The 27493-nt window shown below is 39.3% G+C and overlaps 1 protein-coding gene and 1 long non-coding RNA gene across 12 annotated transcripts in view; one reads left to right on the forward strand and one right to left on the reverse strand.

Annotated features, from left to right (window-relative positions):
- GADL1 (glutamate decarboxylase like 1) overlaps window positions 1–27493 on the forward strand; it is a 157994-nt gene that overhangs the window by 112374 nt on the left and 18127 nt on the right. For 2 of the 11 annotated variants that reach the window (XM_070238070.1, XM_070238074.1), the window contains exon 16: window positions 14202–14293. The exons of 8 other annotated variants lie outside the window; for them this stretch is intronic. In XM_070238070.1, the coding sequence (XP_070094171.1) occupies window positions 14202–14258 (57 nt within the window). In that variant the 3' untranslated portion in view covers window positions 14259–14293. Of the gene's footprint in view, window positions 1–14201; window positions 15844–27493 lie in introns of those variants that run through there. One more of the 11 variants, XM_070238073.1, reaches the window with a different exon arrangement.
- On the reverse strand, window positions 9754–27476 carry LOC102148792 (uncharacterized). The gene is made up of 3 exons (XR_288568.3): window positions 27276–27476; window positions 12939–13047; window positions 9754–9985 (listed from the first exon to the last, which is right to left on the reverse strand). It is a non-coding gene; the product is annotated as an uncharacterized lncRNA (long non-coding RNA).

Below are 27493 nucleotides of genomic sequence, written 5' to 3' on the forward strand. Positions count from 1 at the left end.
CATGTGCATAAGAGGGCATACACGTTTTGAGAGCTTCTGTATATTTTTGAGGATTCTGATTCTAATTTTCTTTCAGTCACCATCTGTGATATCAGTATATCCGATCACTCATTTCTGGATTGTGAACTAAAAACACCCATTATTTTAAAGGTGCAACAGAATTTTTTTAGTATTTTCGAAGACGAGGTACTTTTTTAACCCTGTGACATAGAATTTATAATAGGTTTTTTGAAAATCATGTTTCCTGGTGGATTTCACTCATTTTAAAGCTATACTTTCTTTATAATTTACATTTAAGAAAAATCTAATATAGAAGTGTCTTTTAAATAAACTCTTTCTGCATGTGACTTGAGAGCCTCTGCTTGTTCTGACAGTGGCTGAGATGTAGGTTTCCAAAAATGCTTAATTAGTGAATTTCCTACGTCTTGTAGGTACTGTATTCTCTTCTCCCAAATTATTAAGACTGAGATAAAATGCTTTTCTTTTAAATATTCTTTCAGATAGAGATGTTAAGATGTACAATTTGTCAGAGTCTGCTAGTTGTAATCAGTTTTGTTCTTGTGTCATTCTGCAATTAAGGGTCAAGGAGCCACTTATGTACATCCCGTGTAAGTATGGCCTTCTTTAGAAATCAGCTGGGGAAGCTGGGGTGTCCCTTCTGCTGAAGGACGTGGAAACTCTGAATGTTTTGTTTTCTATGCTCATCTCTCTTCTGTCCTTGTTTAGTCATTATCTTTCTAAATAACAATATTCCAGGGGATTTATAAAATTTCAACGAGTGAAAGTATCCAACAACAATTTTGTCGGATGTGCACAGACAATGGGGAAGTTCACAGTGAGTTTTCCATTGTATTTAACAGCACCTTTCAACACATAGAATAAATTTTCTAAATTGTTGTTGCTATTAATTTATGTATTTACTTATTTACTTCTGTTGCTTTTTGGGCTTTAAACCTTATTTTCAGACTCAGAGAGGAACTGTCACGGAAAGTAACTTGAATTCCAAGTTCAAGGCTACACAAGTCTTGAGAGAGGCGTGGAGCCCAGAGACCCTGTCTAGTTCTCGGGATGCGGAAAGGAGAAAACACAAGAACAGAATACACCCCTATATCCTAAGTGGGCTGCCACATTTGCCACAACATTACTGTTCCTAAAACCCCTGTTTACAAGTCTGACAGCATGTGACAGCAAAGTACAGATGTCCTCATTAAAAATTTATTTTCTCCTTCCTTTATTTTTCTCTCCTAAGTTTACCAGGCTGGCCTCTCTTGTTTCTGTTGGGCTTTTCTCATTTACTGCGGAAGAAGTTCTGAGCTTGGCTTATCTGTTGAAAATTAAAATTGAGCTGGAGTCTCTGCAGGCTGAGGCTGAGCTCCCGGGCCTGAGGACAGGACAAGACTAGTTCTGAAAGAGGAATTTCCATGCCTGCGGCCTCCCACAGCTCACTCACACCAGTCAACACTCCTTCATTTGTGACTGGCTGATCCACGGGGCACCCTGGGTGGCAGTGTTGAAAAATGAGGCCAAAGAACAGCGCTAAAGCTGCATTCCACAAACAGCTTTTGTCCCTTGGACTTTCTGTGCAGCACGCATGCCTGAGTATACTGTTATATTCCACGAGCACGACTGGCCTCGTCTATGCCATTCTCATATGCACGAAGTTGATCACTTAAATCTGCCAGTTTCTTTAGTCTCTGTTCAAATCTTAAGGTCCATCTGAAATTATTCTGAATTTCCAAATATATCAAGGTGAGCATTGAGGAAAGGCAGAAGCTTAACTAATCTTTATGGAACACTTACCACTGTGTCCTGAGTATAATTTTATTTAGTTTACTCATTCAGGGTTACAAACTCAAACATCTATGGAAGCTAGACAAGTAGCATAAATGAGGGCAGTAGACTGGAAATAATTAGTAGGGAGGGGTGAGGATTGTGGTAAACTGGAGAGCACTGGTCCCAGTAAAGGGAGCAGCCTCGACTCTGGTCCTAGTGTGGACTGCCATGCGGGAATGCATGTTGACAGGTCTTCTTATTTTTAAGAGATGCTAGATATACAGATAGTTATATGAACTGTCCTTTGCTTTTAATGTTTTAATTGTTGGTAAATGATTTAAAAATGTACACCACACCTATGTCAGTGGGATCTGACCTTCAGGCTTGTAGGTCACAACTCTTACTTAAATCCATCAGTCCTCCATTACCTGTTTCTGTGCACACGTCCCTGGAAGCTCTTTGAGATGAGGGTGTGTCCCCTCTTTGTCTTTGTTCCTCCAAGACAGCTCATCTGATGGCCAGTCCCCAGCCCACCATCAACATAGAGGGATACCTGAGTTCTGTGTTGTCTATCAGACGAAGAAAACTCACTGTCACATGCTGTGAGACATGTAAACAGGGGCTTTTAGGAACAGTAATCCTGTGGCAAATGTGGCAGCCCACTTAGGATACAAGGGTGTATTCTGTTCTTGTGTTTTCCCCTTTCCCCATCCAAGAACTAGACAGGGCCTCTGGGCTCCATGCTGCTCGGGGTTTGTGGAGCCTTGAACACAACTGTCTTCCTAGATTTTCTGAAAGCATCAGCTGGTCAATGATGAGGTGATAGAAGAAGGCAAGTGGTTTGCAGGCAGAGAGGCAGGTACAGGGGAGCAAGGAACTGAAAAAGGGGTGCTGGAGGCAAGAGTTCCACAAATAGGGATGACTCCCAGCTTTCCTTCTTTGAGTACACTAAGGGGGTATCTGTGTGTGTGTGTGTGTGTGTGTGTGTGTGTGTGTTCCAGACGTTGGAATGTCTGCCCATTCCTAACAGGTAAGGACACAGCATAGTCACAGCATATCAAGGGATCATGTTGGTTCAGATCATAAGCATTTCATATATTGGACCAATGACCTAAACGTTAGCACTAGCTGAGACCTCCGGTACCTCTGCAGGACCCTTTGGGGCTATGGGAGCCATAGTAATGACTGAGACTGACTTTTAGCCTGGCCAGGTGGCTCGAGGTTGGATTTAATTTTATTCAAAGGATATAAAGTACTGTGACATTTCTTGCACACCTGAGTTTATGGAGCAAAATTCATACCCACAAAACAATTATTAAGGAAATTACTCTGGACTTGATGCTGTATTTATGGCTGCAAAACGGAGAATGGACCCTGTGCTGAAAGAAACAACTTTTTTGCTTTTTGCATATCTTTGAAGTCCCTTTGTCAGTAGCAAACCTGCCCCCTGGTGGCGCTTTTGCTCATTTTTCCTTCCCTAGTTGGAAAGTGACACACTGAATGCTGACTGAATGAATGCTGTCATAAAATGTTGCAGAATTGTAGCATCACTGGTGTCATGGCTACTGCCTTCCACCAAACCAAGAAAGGCTCACCTGAGTAAGAAATTCTCAAAGGCTCAGATCGTTCCTTGTCTTCACTTCAAATGTGTTTCTGTTTCTCTTTCTTCGTCTGTCCTCTGGAGGAAGGCGGGTTCCTCATCTCACAGGAGTCTCCGTGGCGTGTCCTGCCTGGACTTCATCCCGCCTGCGGCAGCCTCACCACTTTCTTCCTCTCCTTGCATCCCCGCCCACCCTCTTCTCCCCTTTCTTCTCTCTCTCTGTCTCCTTTGTACGTTTTCACTCTTCTTTATTTCCTCTCTAAGATATTGCTCCCCTCAACTGATAAATAGTCCAGGCTCTGATATCCTTAAAGGAAATACTTTCATGATTTTCTCTTAATCTTGCTTTCTCTCAAGCTCCTTCCCTGTCTCTTTCTCCATTCTTTCGGACTAAACTTCTGAAAAGAAAAGCTTAAAATGTCTTACCCTGTTTAACAGTCTGGGTCATGGTTTATAATTTTGGACACTCATCTTGCTTCCAATATTTCACTATCGTAAACACTGAAGGATGAACATCCTCACGCTCACATCCACCTTGGCTTTTCTTATTTCCAGAAGATAAAGTGCTTAGAATGTAATTGCTGATTGTGAAAATCAAGGTTGTCTTGATCTTGACTCTGGGTATATATTGCGATACTGATGTTTAAGAAGGTTGTATCCATTTACAGTGCCACTAGTAAGGAATGAGTTTACAGGTTTCACTCTACCTGTGGCAACATTGGGTTTTGCCAGTTTGGGGGAAATATTTAGAAAGCTAAAAAACTCTATCTCAAGTCTGCTTTACTTTATTCTATTAATCGTTAGTGGGCTGAACAACTTTCTATTTTTTTCTTTACTGATTGTCTTTCTCTATGTATTCACTGTTTTGTTTTCATATTTTCCATATTTATACTTTGAGGTCTGATGTTTTCCTTATATATTTGAATGAGGGTATATGTAGTTTGAGTTTTAAAGCTCTTTTTATCGCGTGGAATGCAAATATTGCCCTCAGTGTAATGTCCTTTTTATTTCAGTCTTGCTATTTTTTCATTGTACAGAAGTTTTAAATTTTTTATGTATTCAAATCTGTCAGTCCTTTCCTTCATGATTTCTTCTGCTGCTTCAAAGCTGAAGTTACTGCTCTTTCACAAATCTGATAAATATTCTATTTCATCTCCTGCTGGTTTTTCTGTCATTCAATTATTTTTTGTATTTAACTCATTAATCCACGTGGAGATTATTTTTGTACACAGTGTAAAATATGGATCGAACCGTCTGTTTCCCCAAAATTATTATCTAGTTATTCCAATTTGATTTATTGAATAATTCTTCCAACACTTTTTATTATGGGCACCTTGTGTTATCATGCATTACATTTTTTTTAAAAACCACTTTATTCTATTTCTGGATTTTCCAATCTGTTCTATTGATCTCTGTTTCTACTTTTGTGCCAGGAACAAAAGGTTTTAATTGATATTGATTTATAATGGTTTCTCAAAGCTGCTGAAACTCCTTCTGGTTCTTTTTTAAAGCAGCATTTCATATATTTTAAATTTTTTGATATGTATTTCAGAAACTTTTGCCTTTGGTTAAAAAGACATCCTGTTAGGATTTTTATTGGAGTTTAAATCACCGGATCTGGAGCTAAACAAACCCTTCGCTGCTCATTGGCTGTGTAACCATGGGCAAGTTACTTAAACTTCCCCTGCCTGCTCTTTTTCATCAATAACGCAAAAGTAATAAAAAGTGCCTACCTTATAGGGTTTTAATAGGGATTGAATGGCGTAATCCATGTACCATGTGTGGCACAGAGTGAGTGTTCATTAAACACTAGTTTTCGTTATTATTAATCTTTTTGCCCCAAGTTTGAAGGACTACATGAGCTCAAATATTTTCTTCACACCTTTTTGTTTGTCTCCCTCCAAACTACCTTATATACTCTTACCATAATAAACTTTCTGAAATACCACCCTGATCATGTCACTCCTCCATGCTCCCCTTTGTCCCAAAGAGTCCATAATCATTCAGAATGCTGTGATCCATTTAACTCGACCTTCTTGCTTTGTGTCCTGCTAATCCTCTTCATGTCCCCTGCACTCTAGCCAACTCAGCCACCTGTTCCTGCCTTTGTTTGGAAAGCCAGCATAGTACTGTCATTAAACATGTTGCCTTGCCAGTCAGAGAAACTCAGGTTCAAATCCTGGCTTCATTATTTCTTTGTGGTGTGCCTTTTGGCAAAGTACATTACCACACCATGCCTCAGTTTCCTCATTCCATAAAATCACAGTAATAATGATGGGTTATGTATTTGTGGGGGTTAAATGAGATAGTGCCTGTAAACCATTTTCCACAGTGCTAAGTAGGACTGGCTACATAATTTGCAGAGCCTAGTGCAAATTAAAAAATTATCAAGAATTTCAAGATGATGACAGAAAAGCATTAAACCAAGCCTGGGGCCCTTGTAAGCACAGGGCCGTGTGCAAAGGCACAGGTTGCACACCTGTGAAGCCAGCCTTGGTACTGTACTGCGTGTTTAATAATAGGGGTGATTGTCGTATTCTTACTTCTTTGCATTTTCTCCCATTGCTACTATCACATGATAGATGCACAATAAATGTTTGCTGAATGAATGAATCAGTGAATAAAGGCATGAACTCAGGTGTTACCCTTTTGGGTGACTGATTACATGCTTGTAGTGATTTCCTAGGGACGTAGTGGCTCTTACATTCTTTGCCCATGAACTCACTTACAGAAGTTTTAAAAAATATGACCGCTCATTCTGAGAGTGTGATTGAGTTGGTCTAGAGCGAAGCCCTGGGATCGTCTCTTTTCCCTGACTTCCGATGTGCAGGCTATTCTGATGCGCAGCACGGGCTGACGGCCCTCACGTCTCATGAATGGTGATCTGTGTGGGGACTTCTCAGGATGAGGGCAGCTTGATAAGGAAGACATTTTAGGGGAGATGAACATCTTAACGGCTCTTCAAATGTTGCCATGGAGGAGGCCACTTCCTCTGTCTTCATGTAAATCTAGCAGAACTGGAGTTGTAAGTTGCTGTCTAATTGTGTTCTGTTGGCCAAATCATCAATAGTTCAGAATTCAAGAAAAAAATTAAAAAGTCAAAATTTACAGTTCTGACTTCAGATGGCTAAACCTCTTGGGGTTTTAGTTCAGACTTCTCCTACTCTCTATCTTTGAATCCTGCTCTGCATCTTATGAGAGTGTTCCCCTATTTAGGATTTCCTAGAAATGATACACCCCATCAGTAGGGATAATTCAAATGCTGAAAGCACAGCAGCAGAGCTTGCTTTGGTCGATTGTAAGATCATCAGCCTGACTCAGAATGGAGACTGTCTTTCAATGTGCAACCTGGGGGGAGACTGTTGTCCAGGCGGTACCAAGGTGGACCAGAATATTGTAGCTAGTGAACTGGGCCCTAATCACGTCTGTCCTGTCAGTTAACAATGCCTGAATGTAAAAAGCAAACAGGGACTCAGAATTCACATTTGAATCTGCCCATTCACCCAAAAAATATATATTGGGCACCTACTATGTGTCAGATACTCTTGCAGGTGCTTGGGGTGCATCCTTTTTGTTGAATAATTTCTCTGACAAAATGTGGATCGAGGGACTTAGAAAAATTATAATTAGAGACTGGAGTTTTGTGAAAGGTAACAGGAAAGATAAGAAAATATATAATAAAAATTGATTTGCTCCTCAGTTTTTACAAAAGAAAGCTCAACTTGGTTTTTAGTTTATAAAGCGGTGGTCTTACAGTTTTATTTTTCTCATGCTCATACATCGTAAGTCTAATCTAACAGAAGTATTGCAAAACTGAGTTATGTTTTCTGTTATATTCTAAATACCAGAATCTATCAGACCATGTCTTGGAAACTAGTTTCTACAGTGTATCTTCTTACAGTTTGAGCAAAGAAAATGCCTTGGAACCAAAATCTCATATTATAACTCTATTAAGAGGTTTTTTCTCTTTCATATCTTCAGTTATTATTTAAGAGGACTAAATTGTGAAAGTTTCTTAAAGTAATTTATTTTTTATTTACTTTTTGGTATGAAGTTTAAATATGAAATAGCTTCACTCTTAAAGACAAATATGAATACACTAAATATAAATATAATATATAAATATATATTAAATACAAATTTATGTCTTTGTAACATGCTTGTCATATTATTTTCTATCACAAAATTAATATTGAATAAATATTTTATTGCCTGATCTCCTCATTCAGAGGTTTAAACATAGTTTAGTAGTAATACCCTATGAAATTTTGGTTCTTTTTGTTACAAAGAAAAAAATCAATGGAAAGATAGTTTCTTTTGTATTATTGAACTTATAAAGCCATATTTTCCAAACATAGATAGCCACATTCTATATCTTTTCAAAAAAAGTATTTTCTGATATCTGCACATTTCTTCATTTCATAGGTATGTTAACTTTCTTATGTAATTAAAAAATTTCTAGTCAAAAACTGACTGAAGATTTTATATGTATATTAATGCATAAACACATGCATATGTGTACATACACACACATATATAAAATGACACATATAACTAGAGTGTGTGTATACGCATATATTTATACACGCACACAGAGAGATTTTCAATGGAAGTCATAGAGTAGAAAGTATGTTGAAGAAAAAATAGTTTATAAGCTCACAAAAATATTTTGTTAAATTTCCAATCTCTGATTTTGGAAGTCAGTTTGTTGAACTGTAGAAGTCAGATATGCATTGTACATTTTCCCATCTAATGGCAATTCAGAAAATCACGTGAAAACTTTGAATATAGCCTTCCAAAGGAACCTTATGTTGAAGTACCAGGGAGAAAAGGAAGCTATTTTAAATGTTATGTCCTCACTCCTCTTTCGTTACCTGGATGACCACCACAAACCGGCTCAAACGAATCCACTTGCTTCTAGAATTGCCTCTACTCCAAGCCTGTCTCCTTACACTGTTGGTGGGCCGTGTAGAAACAGCCATCGAATCATGTTCTGCTGTTTAAAGACCTTCCCACTGCTTTCTCTATAAAATGGAGGTTCCTAAGCAGGGCAGTCAAGGCATTTGGTGACAGGGGCTTTGTCTCCTACAACCACATGTCTCACCTATCCAGGCCGCATGAGCTTCTTTCAGATCTCCAAGAACTCTGTGCTCAAGGTCTAATCTCTCTCTTTTGTACCCTAGGTCCAGATGCTTCCTTTTCTTAGAACCTCACTCCTCCCTGGCCCTATCCTCCCCAAATATTACAAACATATACATATATATGTATGTGTATGTCTATGTATATAAATTTCACATTATATGTCATGTAAAATGCAATATATTGATGGGTTGTACCATCTCAACACTGTCTCAAAAATGTTAACCTGAGGTTTGACCCGTAATTGGTATATGTGTGGGCGCTCTATTGTGGATATAGTGTAGAATAAGTGTTCCAACATGATTTTTCAACTTAATCTGGTCCAGTAAAGTCATTTTCACTCTGTCCATGCCCCCTGATACATACCTCTGAAGATCTCTTTCTAGTCCTTTCTTTGATCACTATGGGTATTTTCAATTGGATAAAATTTGGTCTAGACTCAAAGACTTTTTGGGGTAAAAAACAAGGATCAACTACAGAGTTAGGAAGGAAGCTTACCCAATTTCCATTTGCACAAAAATCTTTAGCAGGAGCTAAAATATATCATGCAGTAAAAATAAACATATAAAACCCCAGATTCTGCAGTTAATAGAATGTGAAAATGTGTGTGTGCTGCTGACACTGGGGGCCTGGAATAAGCCTTAGCCACTTGTTTTGACAATAAACCCCACAACTACTCTGTAAACATAGCTGACATACATTCCTCGAATTTACCAAATACATATTCTCTGAGTCAGTTTCAACTCAGCAACTTGATAAGGGTCTCTGATAGGCTCTGGCTGTCTCATCTATCTGTAAATGAGATCCACACCCAGGGTCTCTTCAGAGGTCATTCATTAAATGCCTGTATACAAACCAATAGCGTGAGGGCTGGCCCAGTGGCACAGCAGTTAAGTTCACACTTTCCACTTCACCAGGCCAAGGTTTGCCGGTTTGGATCCTGAGTGTGAACCTACTCATCGATTATCAAGCCATGCTGTGGCAGGCATCCCACATATAAAAGTGGAGGAAGATGGGCACGGATGTTAGCTTAGGGCAAGTCTTCCTCAGCAAAAGGAGGAGGATTGTGGCAGATGTTAGCTCAGGGCTAATCTTCCTCAAAACAAAAGAAAAAAAGAAAGAAAGAAAAAACAGTGATAGTGTGATATCCTTTTAGAGTGAAAAAAGAAATCTAGGTGCAAAATTTTTATGGGCTGTGTTCTGCATGGTAAATTTTAATACCTGTTTTGACAGTCTAAGTTAGTATTGCTTATGTTTTTTATTAGCCATTGATTTTTGAATAGGACAGCTAGGACATCAGCCCCTAATTGTGATAACTGCAGTGAGAATGGTCAGTTTCCCTCCGTCCTTTCTCCCCACCAAAACCCTCAGTGATGCTCACAATCTTTTTTATTAGTATGCAGGAGGTTCCATCACCACTCTGTCCATCATCACTCTGCCCTCAATTCAAGAAAAATGTGCACAGTGAAAATCCTGAAATTAGAGAACACAGTCAGGGCAAAGTCACATTACCAAAGTCACTCTTTGCTTTACAAAATTATTCCAAACAGTGTTCCTTTAACTTACAAGCTCCACTAAACTAAACTTCTGAGCACTTAGCAAAACCACATCTATTTCAACTACACGGTGTTTGACAATTATTAAATTTGGAGTGTGCTTTGGGGGAGAGGAAGATAACTGTTTAATACTGAGATTTTTGTGTATGGATGATCTGGGAAATAATCAATAAAAGAAAGAGGAAACAGAAGAGTAAGTCTGAAGAAGTTGCTGACCATGATTTGGGGAGTACCGTGTGAGATATTAAGAGGAATATCGGTTGCAGACAATCTGTGGTAGCTAGAACTCAGTGGCTATGACGTAAAGAAAGCTTCAGAACTGGAGATAGAGTTTGGGAGTTTCCACAGAAAGTGATGCAAGTCCCTGAAATTGATACTTAAAGGAGAAAAGAGGACTTAATGAAGAAAGCAAAATTCTTGAGTGACATCTGTTGATAAGTCATAATGAGAGTGGGGGTAGTGGTAAGGTAAGATCAGAAAGTAGCTAGAGCCTAGCAATATATATTGTTATGGAAATGAAGGAGGTGAGTCTCAAGGAGGAAGATGGGTGTGAAGGGAAGGAGATGTGTTGGAAGAAAGTGTTAACCTTCATACAAGATGCACCTTGTCTTTCTAATACATCCAATCTCCCTTGAAAGGGAGTATTTCCTTTTTTGCCTTTCCAGGGACATAATTTATTGTTGCAATGATACTATGTAACAAACAACCACCAAACCTTAGTGATATAAAACAGTAAGCATTATTGCTCATGCATCTACAGATGAACGAGGAAAAGGGGAGATGTTGGGTGGCTAATTTAGGCTGGACTCAGCTGGGGATGGCTCTGTTCCGTGAACCTCTTATCTGCTCCTTGAACCAGTGAACTATCCAAGGTGTGGTCTCATGGCAATGACAGAGACACAACAGCACAAGCCCAAATGTTTAAGAAACTTTCAAGAGTTTCTATCACATCATGTCTGCTAACATACGATTGGCCAAGGCAAATCGTGTAATTGCACCCCACATTAAAGGATGTTGAAGACTAACTCCACCCCAGTATAAGGCCAAATGGCCAAAATCAATATCAGTGGAGCAGGGAAATATACTACTCCCATGGAAGTGAGGAGGTGAGAATAGATATTTCTGAAGAGTTACCTAGTCTACCACAAACAAAGATGGTTACTTTTAAAATTAGCAATTTAGACATAATTTAACAACAGATAGAATATGGAATAATAAAATCTAGTGATAATTCAAGATGAGTCTTTTGCCTGCCACTGTGTGACTGTGGGAACCTGCCCCAGTTTGATTCAGCACATGCTTTGTGCCAAGCACTGTGCGAAGCACTGTGGAGAAAATCAAAGATGAAAATGACATAGCATCTTCAGCCTTCAATTTGAAGAAGAGACAGTCGCATCTAAAAGTTACTATAATGAAAAGTCAAGTGTAACAATAATTGTGGGCAGGAACAAAGTTCTGTGGGCACAGAAGAGAGACCAAAAGGAATTCCTCTTCTAAGTGACTGCTTAGGGATCAAGTACAGAAAATAGAATATACTATGGCTAATTTAGGAAGAAAGGGATTTATAGAGAATTAAAGACTCACAAATCATTGGAGGGCTAAAAAGACAAATATTTCAAAGCCATGCCCCAGAACTGGGCTGCTCCTCCTGCGCCAGTCTGGTGAATTGTGAATCTGCCACAAAATGCCAGCACTAGAACTACAATCTGCCTGGCAAAAATGGATTCCTATCATTATGCCTCTTCTCCCACCTAATTCAGTTCTGCAATTATGGCTTATACTAGTGTATCTGATTGGGTAAGTCTCAACCGCATCAGATACCTTAGCTGCAAGAGAGTCTGGAAATGCATGAGCCTCTCCAGTAAAGGAAGGGACTTCATTTAGAAGGAAGTTGGATCAATGCTGAATCAATCCCTAATGTCTTCTACAGGAAGCTCAGGGAAGAATTCATCAAGAGGGTGGCATTTATACCAGGTCTTAGAAAGTGCTGCCTTATGTCAAGGATGGCATAGGATTCTGTATATGAAAGTACTTTACAGATTGTAAAGTAGCAAAGGAATGTAAAGTCTTGCTTTACAATAGAGTACAATGGAGTCCTCCTGAATGGGGTCTTTGTGGAAACCTTTTTCTCAGTAATGAGAATCTAGGACTAGTTTTAGCTTTTTCTCTCCTCCAAATCTGTATGTTCATGGAAGGCCTGTATTTATTTTTCTGTAACACTTTCTGAGTATTTACTATATTATCTTACACTGTGCTAAGCCTGGTATATCTATAATCTCATTTCGTCCTCTCTATGAAATAGATTCTATTATTACCCTCAGAGAGGGTAAGCTACTTGCTCAGCATCTCATGTTAATTAGTTAGTCAGTTAGTCAGTGGAAGAACCAGTCTGATCCTAAAGTTTTTAAGCCCGGACACTGTGGTTTGTGGTAAAGGGAAGGGAGGAAAAAGGATAAAAGGCGAAGTATAGGTAATGGAAATCTGATAAAAGGCAGAGCTGGGAGAGGCTACAAAGAGTGCCCCAGAGAAAAATTGTCAGCCTAGGAGGGGCTCTGCAGGGAGCTGGACCAAGCCTTCACAAAGAAACAAATTTAACTCAGAAAGGTGAAACATTTGGTTCATGTAACTGTGTGTGCGAGCCAAAGCTTGCGGTTCAAATGGTTGTGGAGAGAGTTCTTTGGTATTATCCAGACTGAGTTTTGCTCTTGGCTCTGCCAATAATTAGCTCTGAAACTTTTGGGACAAGTTACTGCATCTTGCCAAGCCTCATCTGTAAAATGGGTTTAATAATACCTGACTCATGGAATTGTTGAGATAACGACTGTATACCATGGTGCTCAGTACATATCAAAGTGCTTGCTAAATGTTACCTGCAATCATTGTTGATGGGTACCTGGCCTTCCCATCTTGACCTCAGCTGCTTTTTCTCACTTTTTGCTGATCTGCTGGTAGTTTGAGCAACTTTGCTGCTGGTATATTCTGTTAATAAAGAAGAAAGAGGGAAGGCTGGGTATCCAGAAGGTGTAATATAAAAAGAGAACCCTTTAAGCAAGGGTGGGAATATATTTGTAGGAGTTGTAGAATTCCTTCAAGTTCTCATAACTGTGTGCATCAAATCTATTAATCATAAGAAAAATTTGGATGATTGGAGTTCTAGGCCCACATTCCGCTTATGCATACTCTATGGGAGGGGTTAAGCCCTGGGAAATAAACAAAATGCAAACAGCAAGGCAGAAATAAAGGCAACCATTAATCCATGGGCTGTAATTATCCTCAGAATATTCACTAATGGCATTACATTAGCCTTGGCTGTACATGGCCGGAGCTCTGTGAGCAAGTACATACTTGGTCATAAAGAGGAACTGATGGGTTACTCTTTCATTTCTTTTTTAACTACCTTGCCACTTTCCATGCAAATTTTCCTGAGCATTTATGGTTTTACAGGCTTCTGATGATCTAGCCTCTGATCTGTTTCCTTTTTCACTTTTGCTAACTAATCCCTTCCTGCTTTCCTGAATCAGCTGATTTTCAAATGTCAGGCTGGGTGGGTTGATTTCAGAAGCTATATTTAAAAAGAGACCTGCCTGCATCTTTGGCTCTTTATTGGGGCACCGTACTTAAAGAGGGATTTGATAGGATCCAGGAGACCGTTTCTTATTTTCTTTTTAGATCACATCCTGGAAGCAGAAGCCCAGCCGTTCACGTGGTGTTCTGTGAGTTAAGGGCAGGCTTTCTGCTGAGATCAGAAGCTCTCAGCCTTAGTCCTGAGGTCAGCCAGGCATTGTGGCTAAAACCACCCTGGAAATGCTGAACAAAGCTGAAGAGAAAAGTTGAACCATACAGTTGTCCTTATTTCACCAGACCACACATTTTCTGGCTCTGGTAGCCCTGTTTTCTGGACATGTTCGCAACGCTCTGGTAGGAGGCTGTAATGCTGTATCAGTTAGCTATTGCTAATATAACAAGCCACTCCCAAACCAAATGGATTAAAACAGTAAGCGTTTATCACTCCTCATGAGTTTAAGATTATCTGGGTAGTTCTGCTGGTCTTGGCTGGGCTCAGTCTTTCACCTGCAGTCAACTATGGGTCCTGGAGGCAGTTCTGCTGATCGTGGCTGTGTTTGCTGCTGTAGGCTGGACCAGGATGTCCTCAGCTGGGACAACTGAGCTCTCCTCCACATGATCTCTAATCCTCCATCGGGCTATTCTGGACTCGTTCTCCTGGGAGTGGTAAGGTTCCACGAGAGCAAATGGAAGTTTGCAAAACTTCTTGAGGCCTAGGCTCAAAATTAGCACACCCTCACTTCTGCTGTTTTTTATAGACTGGAGAAAATTGTAGGACCAGCCAGATTGGAGAGGAGGTATGGTGGAGGAGTAGACTCTACCTATTGACGGGAGGAATTTCAAAGTCACATTGCAAAGAATGGTAGAGGCCCAGAGAATTAGTACTATATTTGCAATCATTCTACCACAAAGGCACCTTTCTCTATAACATGACACATTACAGAGTGTTTATGACTTGACAAGTGTTTCCACATCCAAAATCTCACCTGACTTGCCTAAGAATCCTATGAAGTCAATTTCATTCTTATCATTCCCATCTTACTTATGAGGAAACAGAGGCCCAGATCAGTAAATTAGGTACTTAATTAGGTGGAGTTGCAGTGGAGCTAGAAATTAAATTGAGTTCTTAACTGTCACCAAGCTCCATGTTGTTTTCATGGTCCATGAAAAGATGATTATATCAAAGGATGACGTGAAAAGGAATGCTTCTTGGCATAGCTAAATTGTATGTGTCCAAAGACTGGTGAGTCATTCTGTCTCTGCCAAGGCATTCCATGAAGCTCCCTCCTGCTTGGTGAATGGAGGGGCAAGTGTCTCCTGAATAGTCCAAGGTCTCTGCTGCCAGGCCTAGGTGGGGTGATCCTATGGGTGATCTGGAAGTTGAGGTCTTCATAGACATATAGGAGAAGGCTTGTGGAAGTCTACCAGTGATGCTCACACAAAAGCATCAACCATTTAAGGCTGACTTGGAACTATATATATGAATGTTGGGTATACACGTGATTACCTTTCACTCTCTTTTAGTAGGAAAAGAGAGTGTACTTTGGCACATGTTTAAATCATTTTCTCTCATGACATGTGTTTCTGGACATTTAGCTTTTGTTGCCTTCACTCATTGACTTAACAAATATTTATTGAGCATTTCAGTGTGTCAGGCACTGTTCCATGAAGGCTCTCTGTTCTCAATAAGCTTACAGTCTAATGGGGAAATACAGACAAACATATAAAGGTACTATATGTACATCTACATGTACATATATGTATACATATATAATATACATACAGATAACTATACAGCTAAACATATAAATAACTATAATATTACCATCATTCAGCAAGTGTATGTTCTCTGCAACTGCCACACCCTAATAAAAAAAACCCTGACAATTTCCTGCCCTAATGGTATTGCAAAGGAGATAGCTCTCCTAGGACAGGCACAATGCCCTAAGCAGAGGAAGAATCTTCACCAATCCTTTAACTTAATATAATTTTTTAATGTGTGAATAATCATCTTTGTATTTATTCCAGTGCTGGCTTACAGAAATTTTGGACTTGTTAAAAGTTTTACTATGTAGACGTTTTAAATTATTTCTGGTGGTTGTCTTCTTCCAAGAGCTATATTGGAACTATCCTGTTTTATTGTTGCTATTTAATAACCAGGAAAAAAAAATCCACATTCTTTAATAAATCAGGCTGGTAGTTTTGTCATGCAAACCTCTCTTTATACACCTTTGAATCAATAAATAATTATTATCTCCTGTTATATCCCAGAGAAATCTAGTTAGGATATAATTTACAGTAAGGTAAAGGTTAGTCCTTAGTATAAGTGCGAATCCTCTAGATCGAACAGTATTCTTCATCCCGGAAATCCTCTTCAGAGCTACTGTAATGCTGAAGTAGCTCTCCTTTTGTCTGCTTTCCCAGTGAAAATCTCTTGGTGTTTTGATATTTGACCATCTTATTAGTCAGTGAAAAAAATTTTTTTAATTCCTTACAAGCAAGTGAGAGACTGTTTTTCAGAAAGAAAAAAAATAAGGAAAATAAACTAGTGCCCTACAGTGTTGCCCCTCATGGCACAGAGTTAAGATCCATTTTCAGAAAAACCTGCTGGGTAATTACATCTTCTACCCTTGCCTGTTTATCTCCGTTAAACACAGTAAACTTCTCACTGCTTAATTTGCTCTGTGGACCACAGCTTTGAGAAAGCTGGAGCTCTGGGGCCGTTGAGAGTTGATGTCTGCAGTATAATTTCACAGGCAGGGTTTTTTTTTCTAATTTGGCATTCTTGGCTCATTTCCAGTCAAATATCTTCCACTCCATGAAGCTTAAATATTTAGCCATTGAGGTAATACATCGCTTATCATCTGTCAGCTAAGCTGTAGAATCTGGATCCATATTCTTGACACTCCTAGGCTCCTATAGATTCAAAAGTTTGTCATCGGCATTCCTATGAAGCTATCCTGTTCCATGTCCCTTTAGGATTTAGGCTTTATAATGCTCATCATTGTGGCTGAATGTACTCTCAAAATGTAGTCACAGCACACTCCGTTTTTCTTTCCCAAAGGAATCTGTCTTATAATATTACCTGATAATTTTAATTTCATCAGTTGGATAAAATTATAGCTTACTCCCCTAAAAGCTTGCATGTAGGTCCCTCTTTACACAGCTTGATAAAAATAAATGGTGCCCTTCCTTCCTCTTACACTACACTGGACTTGAAACCATGAAGAAAGTGGAAAACGATGGAGTCATACTTCAAAGCCAAACCAATATACCTACTTTTCTCTTTTTATTAAAAGGGTCTTTATTCATCTGGAAGCCACATATCAATCAGATGCTTTTCTACAGGAGCCTGTCTATCACTAAAATGGAGTGTATCACTTGAAAGTGGAAGATATAGAATAAAATTGATGATGCCAGTGGCCCTCAGCCCCCCTGGAGAAATTCTATGGGTGGCCATGACTTTTAGAGTGCTCCTAACAGAAAGAGATGTCATTTTAAACAATTGCTTCCTCTTCTCTGATTATTCAAGATTCTAGGTACCTTTTCCTTTTCTGCAGTGCCCACTAAAATGAAGGTGCTGAGTGAGGAACCTCATAAGTGGATTAAAATGTAAAGGAAACTAGCCTGTTTTCTTCTAACTTATGAGTTCGCTAAAGATTACACAGGAACACGTGACCTTAGAGTTTAATAGTTCAGAAGCAAAGGAGAGGTACTTTATATTTGGGCTACTAGATTCACATTGGTTTCCTCATATTACTGTTCAAATATCAGTTGGGGCCTCCTGTAAACCTCATCTCATAGGTAAATATGGGGTTAAGAGAGTGAAGTTAAGTATTGCTCAGGAGAAGGACTAACAAGTTATCCTTTAAGTTCTGTTGGTCTTTGGTTTTTTTGCTGGACAAACTCAATGATGGTGGGTGGGAAAAGGGTTTCCCATTCATCACTCTTCTACAAGAAACCATCCTTCCTTAACAGTTTCTTTTTAGATTGAAAAAATGACTACCTGAGAGAGTATTATATTCTGTTTTACCTAAAAGTTAATATTAAGAACATTTAAAAATAAACAACAAGCAAAGCCCCCAATTCACCAAGATAAATGAGCAAAATTCATATTGTATACAAACCTGTGACTGTGTTTTTAAAGATGTACTTGCAACTAGGAAAGCTGCTTTTGAGGAAGGACTTCTGAGTCGAAGGAATGAACGTCAGAGAGAAAAATGCTGTTACGTGTAGAGCATGTAATGTAAATTGAAACTGTTTCCACTCACACAATCTGAAGGCAATTTCCTTCCACTTGCATGCAATTAGAGGTGGGTCTTTGGAGTGTGGTTAATATTTCACAAGGTTACTTAGCAGATTGATATCGCAGAGTCAGTAAATCACTGTCTCACCAATAAGAGAAAACATTGCATTTGTCTATTGGCAACGACAGTGGTTTTTAAACAGAAGTTGGTTTAAGAAGATGCCTAGTATGACTCTCCTTTAGGAATCTGAATAAACTTAAAATTTAATCCTTAAGTACGTACTGATGATAGAGTGTTCTAGACCGATTGAAGTTGATGAGAATGCAGATTCTCAGTTCTTAGCTGAGTTTGACGGTCCAACCAGTTTGTCATCATCCACTTATACTGGTTTGACTTCCACCTACCTTTTGCAGCAGTTATTTTTTGAGATTTTAAGAAATGATTATTTTATTAAAACTTAAATAGAACAAAATACTAATCTCTACACAGTTGGATTGTTTTCACATGTCATGGTGAGAGAGGAAAGATAATCTTCCCTCTACCCTTCTAGGTTCTTTGTTGAGAGATCCTTATAATAAAAGACGGATTAACAGGAGAAAAACACACAGAAGTTTAATAACATGTATACCTCCTGTATACATGGGAGAGACCCAAGAAAATTAAGTCACTCCGCAAAATAGCCCAAGCCACCACCTTAAATACCATCTATAACTAAAGACAAAAAAAGACATTGGGGGTGGGAAGTCAATTATGGGAGGTAACCAGGAAAAACAGAGTAAACAAGGGTAAGGTTGTTATGCAGATTTAAATCCTTGCCTTTTCCATTGATAAGGATTTCTAGAGGTTGAGTCATCCCCCTCTTAATGGTACAGAGAGGGACACACCCTTATAAATGGAGATTTCCCTCATGAATGTATAGGATACTTATAAAAGGATAATTTCTATTCATTTTTTAGGGTTTTCCCTGTGTCTGGTGTTTCTAAAAATTAATCAGCCTAAAATAATCCTTATGCCAAAGATTCATGTTTGGGGGTGACAAATTCTGGTCCTCTTCATCATTAACATCTCTCAAATGTTAACTAACAAACCTTTGAGTTCCAACACTTTCTAGAAACCCACAAATGATCTGAGAGATGGAGAAGGTTTCTTCTAGAACAATTCATGTTGCACTTCAGCTACAGTCATCCTGCTGTGGAGTGTGCTCCAATGATAACTACCAGGGGAAGAGGTTGAGAGAGAAAGGACAGGGAATCAGTCACTTATAACTCCTTGAGACTTAATGAAGCCAGTAGTGTCCCATGGAATCCTTATTACCAGGGCTATCCGAAATTTATAGTAACTGTAGTAACTTATCAGATGCAGGGCATTCTTCAAAAGCTGAGATTGGCTGTGGCACAGCCTCCACTAATGTTATTCCTGTCATCTTTGACCATAAATTTCTACACCTCCATGCAAAGCGCACCCCTTCAATGGATTTTGTGCTTAAACTGCAACTTGGAACTGTTAGATAGGCAGAGGTGGGCCCTACAGTGTCTAAAATGAAAATTAAACTTGGTCTCATGCCAGCCTGGGCTAGTACTCAGTTTGTGAATCTGGCCTCCCTTAAATTTAAAAGAAGAGCACGCTGTTGGTAATAACCCTGAAATTATCTGAGAAAACCCCATGCACAGCACCACCTCAGGGCCACCTGTTTTGCTCAAGCTCCTCAGTGAAGTCCTCGGTCAGGTCCCTTTTGTGTGCGGAGTGAGAAGCCACAACAGCGCTCTAATGAAATCGGTTTCAGTGGACAGGCTGGGCGGCCTTTGGAAGCCTTCCGCCTGCTGGGTTTAATTTCAAAATCTCAGCCTGTCTTATTCAGACGCCGTGGGCAAGGCTCTTTTTTTGTTGTTCTTTTCATCCTTGGCTTCATTACTCTTTGCCATTCACTTTTTGGGAAGAGAGGGGAACAAAATTGGTTAAAGGTGCAGAGGGAAGCTGGGTTTAGCTTTGCTGTTTAATCCTCCTGTGACAAAAACCAGCGGAAGTTTTCAAGGGGTTTCCTCTAAAACTAGGAACAGTGAAATGGTAAGACCATTGGGGACCGCCAGTGCCACAGAAATCTAATTGAGTTTCTCAGTACGCATTTATGGGACACAGCTGTAGGAAAAACTAGATTGGGAAGCGGGAGAAGATAGCCCCTCAAATCATTTCTCTTTAAATTTTCCTGTTAACCTATTTTTCCCAGATACTTCATTCAAAATCTGGAGGGCTTTTTTTCTCTTTTGCTTGGTATATTCAGTTTGCCTAAGAAATAGTTCTTTACTTCTTTCTCTACCAAAGCACATTTCCCTTTACATTTGCTGCAAAAGTTGACCTTGTGGTACAGATGATGTCCTGTGTCTTCCAAAAATGTGTAAAATAGATAATGTTCTATTGATTTTAGGCTCTGCCAGGCCCTAACATTCATTGTAAGTAAAAAATGAGCTCTCAAGTCAGGCAAATAAATCAGCATTTATTTTGAGTCAAGATGAAAATAAATTAGTTTGAATAAGATACTGATTTAAATCAAGCAATATGAAACCAAGAACAAATTACGTGTATATTGTGTCTATGTGTATTGCTAATATGGGCAATTAGTTGTAGCAATTGTGGCAAAAGATTGGCCACAGGGAGAAAGAAAGGGAGCAATACAAGTTTTTGCCCAGTAGGTTAGTCCATCCTTTGAAAGTATAAATTGGTGCCCTCTCAGTAGCAGCTATGACATTTCACACAGTCTCCCCTTTGGAATGCTGTGTGGGTATCTCAGTAGACCTGGCATTTTGGAAGCCTAAGCAGAGGGAGACCGACAGTGCTGGTGGTGCCAGTGGATGATTATCCAGTGCATCAGGGCCACTTGTCCACTCCATTCACTTACACAGCATTCATAAGACAGGCTGTTGGTATGCGTCAGGTGACTAGACAGTGTATTGCCCAACTCAGGCCACTTTTGAAAGTGAAATGGATGCTGTTAATAATTACACCAGAGAAACATGCACAAATAAGGACTCTTTGGAGCAAACCAGCATCCCTAGTTGTATGCTCTTTCTATTGTAATTTTAACCCCTTCTCTCCCATTCATGAAAGCATGTCAGAACAGGAGTGAGAGGGATGTTATATGAGGATAATCTGAAATGTCCTCTAACCTACTTTGAAGAACAAGGAAGAGGAGTTACTTGCAAATTCCTGTACTTTTAACCTGCTTAATAATAAGTAACCTACATACCACACAGCCAATTGAGTACCAGCAATATCTCCTGACCTTTGTCAAAGCATTCTTTTCCATCAGCCCTGATCATTGGCTGTAAAACACCATGTCTTAAATCTCCATCACTTTTTCTACTTCAGTTTATGGTATTTAACCCATTTTGTTTCATACGATAGTCACTTTTATGTTTTCTTACCCCTCCCTGAAAGGTGACTGTTACTCCCCATTACTCCTTATTAGGGTGCCTCAGCAGCTTATTTGTATTAGATGCTGAGCTGGAGCAAGTAACAAGGGACTGTGGAATTCTAAACCACTAAGCAGAGGCAGCCCGCCCTTCTACCTGCCTGCAGGTGCCTTGCAGGAGTTTCCTAGAAGATTGAAAATATTGCCAGATAAAAACTTCCCCTCCCTATTAGTTAAAAGACTACAAATAAACATAAGGAAAGCACAGCTGAGATGTTTGAAAACTCCTCTATTCTCTAAGTTCAAAGTAAGTTCAATTGGTTTAAAGTGTTATGTTCTTGGAGAAATGTCCCAAGATACAACTGTTGCTGAAAGTAAGTGTGGGTTGGTCAGTGCATGGCTGGATTAAGGTAGTGATAGCTAATTAGCCATTCATCAAACAATGGAAGAGCTGGAAGGAGAAAGTGAGAGCCGTCTAGCCTTCTGGTCAGTCTTTTCTTCTGATTACAGACAGAAGACCAAGGGTATCATGGAAGCTCACGATCTTCCCCGTGCCCTCTAATTGAGGCTTGGAGACCCGGTGGACGCTTTCTTGCTTCATCTAAAAAGGGATACCCAGCAGCATGGGCAACACAAATACAGCCTTTGGTTCCATTTAAAGTAGCTAGAATCAGTTATTCATAGAAACTGTGGTGCCCCAAATGGCAAACTGACCATGTACCTTCAGAGCAACAGCTAGAAATAACAAAACAAGCTTATAATCAAGAATGGTGACGTGAATTTTCCGAACATCAAAATAAGACAATGATCATTTGTTAGAAACTATTGATCGTTAATTATGGTAAGAGTCCTACAGTATTGAGCTGGGCTGGGGGGAGGGGGGTTGTTGTTTTGCTTTACTTTTTTCCCCCTGTGGGAAGTATAGACAGTCACATAACATTTATTCAATCCCAAAAGCACATAGATCAGTGTTCTGAGGGGTGTAACATGAAATGTGGAATTGAGAAGTTCAAAATAAATAAATAAATAAATAAATAAATAAACAGAGGCACCATTTTATATAGAAGAATTCAAAATGTAATAATTGAATTATATTCAACTTTCTTTCCCAGTTAAAAATCCTAGCTGACAGCTCTAGTTATAGAATAATGTCATATTTATTCAGTGCTTTTTGTGTGCAGCACACTGTGAAATAGGTACTATTGGTACTGATTTTCTGGCAATAAAAGCTATTGAGTCTAGAATAAAATTTTTAATTTTTTGATAGCTAAGGCCTCTGACACATATACTGTTTAACCAAAAAACGCCATGACTGACAGATGCATGTCTGAAAATCCAGCGCCCTGGCATCTTTCTTGCCAAACCCTTTAGTGCCATTTTCAGATGCTGACTTTCTGGCAGAAGTAGACTATTGATTGGGCTGACTCCATGGGGTATTTTTACATCCTTACCATAGTCAATGAGAAGTGCTGAGAGAAGAAACTGACTATTCTATCCCAAGAGGCAGGTGGGATAATGAGCTGAATCTGGTCTGTGCTCAAGTACACACTGGTCATTCTGTTTTGCTTTTACCCTAACTTAAAAAAAAACTCACACCATCATTCATTTCAGAACCATTTAAAATAGTCTGAAAGGAGGCATTAAACCAATTGAATCAGAATTTGGCTTGAGATTTTTCTTTCTACGTTCATGCACTTCCTCAAATCCTTCACTAGATGGTGTTCCAAATCAATCCATAGTCCTTAGACCATTGCTTTGGTCCAGGAGGAACGGGGAAAACACAAAGCCGTCCCTGTGACTCATCTGCCTCCCTTCTTCTGACTTCAAGAATGACTGGACCTTTCACAGCTATCCAGTGAGTGATTAGATCTGAATATTGTTGAACTGTTTTTGCGAGCCATGCTTGTTAATATTTTGTGGGTGGTTCTGACAGGAGGCATTTTCCTTGTGATTGGCAGGAAGCCTTGCTAGACCCATCATTAGTGGCCCCCGTGATCTAGCTGGTGCTGTGAATCAGGAGCAAATTTGTTTTAACTCCCTGGTAGAGACAGTCAGTTCAAACCACAGGCCACAATCCTGACAGGAACTGAAATCCAAGTTGGGTGAGTGGGGTGGACACATGAGTAATGAATAGAATGTATTTACACAATATGATAGACCAGTGGAAATATATAAACCCTGTGCGCTCTTATGTAAATCTTCCATGTTGCCTTAGATATGGCCGTGTCTAGAGTCTTCATTTCAAAGAAAGTGATAAATTAATGTTTTTGTAAATACTGAAAATTCATTTGGCACACAAAATATATTGGAGACTATCTTTCCAAGGGCAACTGGATTTGAAGATTCTGCAAAAACTGTCCAAAGAGATGTATGAACAGATGTGAATTTATCCTTCACCAGAATTAATGCGTGTTTAGATTCAGACTCTACTTAATTCCACAGTTCTCTTGCTCTCTCCTCCCCTTCTGCTCAATTATTCAGATAGCTAAACACACCATCATTTTGACAGCTATATATGCAGTTGGTTCATCCTTGGCAGTAACCAAGGAGACTGAATTTTTTCATGACATGTTTGAGATCTGTAGGCAGCTCCATGGGAAAAAAGAACTTCTAGACAATGCAACGGATTGTGTGTTAAAATCCCTGGGAGGGAACAGTGGCCTGGTTCCACTTGTGATCATTTGGCTGTCAACTAAGCAGAGCAGAGCTGGAATCTAATTGACGGGTCTGATGGTATGCTTCGTGTTCAAGGCTTAGTTCAGGTCTGCGATGATGAAAATCATCTGAGGGGTACAGAGAAAAATGCAGGAACCTGAAAGTTACCACCATGTTGTAGAGACATCCCTATAGAGCTGCAATAATTTTACAAGGTACCAAAAAGGGCCTGTGAGGATAAAGAATGGAAAATTCCTGGCCTCAATTGTATCCTTTCACTGAGGAATTTTTCAGTCCTTGTCTGCCCTGTAGTGCTCAAACTCACACTATTTCATTTTCACTTCCCTGCATTGCTGGCCCTCAGGAACACGGAAATACAATAGAGTATGATTTTGTACATCTGATAGTGCTGGTTCATTTTTTTCAAATATTTGAATTGCAATTTTTATTGACAGTTATTTTAATGACAAGTTTTTTTTTTGCATCCCCAAATTAGACCTCATTTTAATTTGTTGATATTCCTGAGTGTGAGATGTCTGATGAGCCAAGATTAGATACTATTCTCAGCTGACGGAAAAGTACAAAGTAGAAAGAGAAAGAAGCTTCTCACAAGCAAAGCTAACCCACCTGTCACCTTATGGCCCAATGAGCTATGCCCTGGTACCATTTTCCATGCCTACCTGAAAATACTTAAGGTGATGACTATTTGCATCTCTCATGTTCTTCATGTTCCTTTAATAAGGAGGTTCCCATACTTGGCTTCACATGAGAAACACAGGAAAATTTTGGTAAAAATCATATTCCCAGGCCCAACTTCTTAGAGATTGGAGATTCCATAGGTCTGCAGTGAGTGGTGCCCTAAAATCTGTATTTTTAACAAACATCTCCAGATGATTCCAAGGCAATTTCTCCACAATCTGGAAACACTAAACAGAGTGATTCAGTGCCTGGTGCAAATGCTACTATCTCCACCACCGGCTCAATTTGAATTATGTTAACATTAGGATTAAGTGAGTATTAAGTTGTTTCTCTGTTCTATATTCCCTCCAGCACATGTTTATTCAAGCACACAACCATACTATACGACCTCAGAGCAATTTCACTTACCTTGAAAATCTCCCTTACTCTGTGAATAAGTGGAAGCCTCCCTAAGCAAATACCTAATTTTTAGAGAAGATGAGTTCTACATTTCTTTTTATACCAGTTCAGGAGGAAGGTGTTCACCCCTGCCTTGATGTCTTATGAGGGAACTGTGATAGATTTGATGCATGTCAGATTATCTATCTCATGGACAGAAAAGACACTGTGTGGTTGTGAATCCCATTGGCCATTATTTTGACAGTAGAAGAAATGGAAAGAATGGGAGGAGGATTTTTGTATTTTAGGGCAAGGTGAACTTCAGGGTAGGGCTGAAAGATAAATTTAAAATGTTAAATCAAGCAGAAAATGTATTGGAAAAGTAAATATGCTTTTATCTGGTGGTATTTAAACTTACAGGCAGTAAAAAGTGACAATCTCAACAATTGTCACTTTGGCCCATGCACCAAAGATGGTGGATATTGGCCATGGGCTCCTGAGCATATTTGATCCTAATTATTTATGGTAGAAGACATTTAACAGAACATAGAGCAACATATTGAGATTCATTGCTTTTTGAAAGAAAACTTGACTTCCTAGTCTGAGTGTAATAAATCACAAAACTGACTTCTATTTAATTGAGCAGATAGTATTGAGATTTTCTTTCCTACCCCTTATCCATGCAGGACAGAGCCCTAATGCAAGATGTTGGGAATTTCATGACTTTGGTGTAGAGCACAGAATTATTATTTATTATTCAAAATATGCTCCTGAATTGAAAAGAAAGCATTTCTCTGTTAGGTCAATATAATTAGGAATCTAATTAATGGACATGTAAATCATGACATATATTAATATTTATTCTTAGTTATCATGAGTTTGTCTTATCAAACCAATTGCTCAGCAAATGTTGACTTAAAGGATTCTTGCTTCACCTCATTACTGTTTGACCTCATTCATTAACTTGGCACGCATTAAACAGGCCTTCACTGAGAATCCACTCTGAGTTTTGTATAGCAGGACAGAGAAAGATGAAAGGAATAGAAACTCATTGAGTGCTTACTTACTGGCACTTTATATTTCATCTGAATTAATTCCTACAAAAACCTATGAAGTTGTTTTTATTGTCTGTTTTTTACATATGGGAAAACCGAGGAATTATCTATGTCTTTCAGTGGCCATGGAGCAGCTTTTGATGTTAAAACAATACAACTGTGGTTGTAAAACATTAGGCTTGTTTTAAGATTTTTTTTGTTTGTGTGTTTTTTTTTTTTTTAATTTTCTTATGCTATGGCAGGGATCAGCCTGAGGCCAAATCCAGTCCGTTACCTATTTTTGCAAATAAAGTTTTACTGGAACACAGCTACACTCACATGTGTTCTGCTGTCTGTGGCTTCTGTAGATTGATACTATCTCTCTATGACTTTTATGATGGCAGATACTCACTGAATAACAGCTTAGAATCGTAGATCATTGCTTTGACTTTACCTATGGAAATCTAAGTGCATGATTATCTTCAGGGTTTGAGGCTTTAGTCTCCAGTGTCTAACGCAGAGAAAACTTATTACAGCCAAACTTTCAAACAAATGGGAGTACCTTAGCTTCCTTTAAAATGGGACTCATCCTACATCTGGCCTAATACATGTTAGTTTGAGTTGTATTAATTAGATTTCACTTAGTTATGCCACAGCAACAAATGAGCCCTCCCTCTCAAACTCAGTGGTTTATGATAACAAAGGTTTATTTCCTCAACACATTTCATGTCTACTTCATGTCTAGTGGCAGCTCTGCTCTGCCCCATGGTCTAAAGACCATGGTTGAAACCCAACGTCCCCGCGAAGGAGGAGCCCCTCCCTGAGACATGCCATTCTCACAGCAAAGGGAAAGGAGGAAAGGGCTGGAAGAAACACACAATGGTTCTTAAAGTTTCAGCTCAGAATTGATCACATGACAATGGAATGGAGATACATACTCCTGCTACAGGGAGGCACTGCAGGTTACCAGGCAAAGGCAAGGATACATACTCTTGAAGCAAGAAGGACATTTGAATAATTGAAAATAATAAGAAAATCTACTGCGGGCCATAACAATCAATTCCCTATCTGCCAACTAGAAAACATCCATCCTCCTAACCATCACTTAGGTGATCAGAGTGTTGTGCAGTTTCGGCATTATTGCTTTCTGTAAGCACCTCACTATCCCATCCCTCTTCTGGATAGACTATTGCTCTGTCTTTTCTTCTAGCAACCCAGCCTTACCTCATCTTCCAGCATGTGTTTCTGTTTTTCTTTCTGAGGTGAGCGCCTATGACTTGACAAATAATTGATGGTGTAGTAAAAGCAGGCCCAGTCAACAGCTTTTGATTTGCTCCCATCAATAGGTATGCACTATTCTGAGGCACTTCGACTGACTCTTCCAGGTCTCTGCCTTCCATTTGTCAGGCTTGTAAAGTAGAACGTAAAATCACCTAAAAAGC

Source organism: Equus caballus, chromosome 16 (genome assembly GCF_041296265.1).
Source record: "Equus caballus isolate H_3958 breed thoroughbred chromosome 16, TB-T2T, whole genome shotgun sequence".
Classification (NCBI taxonomy): Eukaryota; Metazoa; Chordata; class Mammalia; order Perissodactyla; family Equidae; genus Equus; species Equus caballus.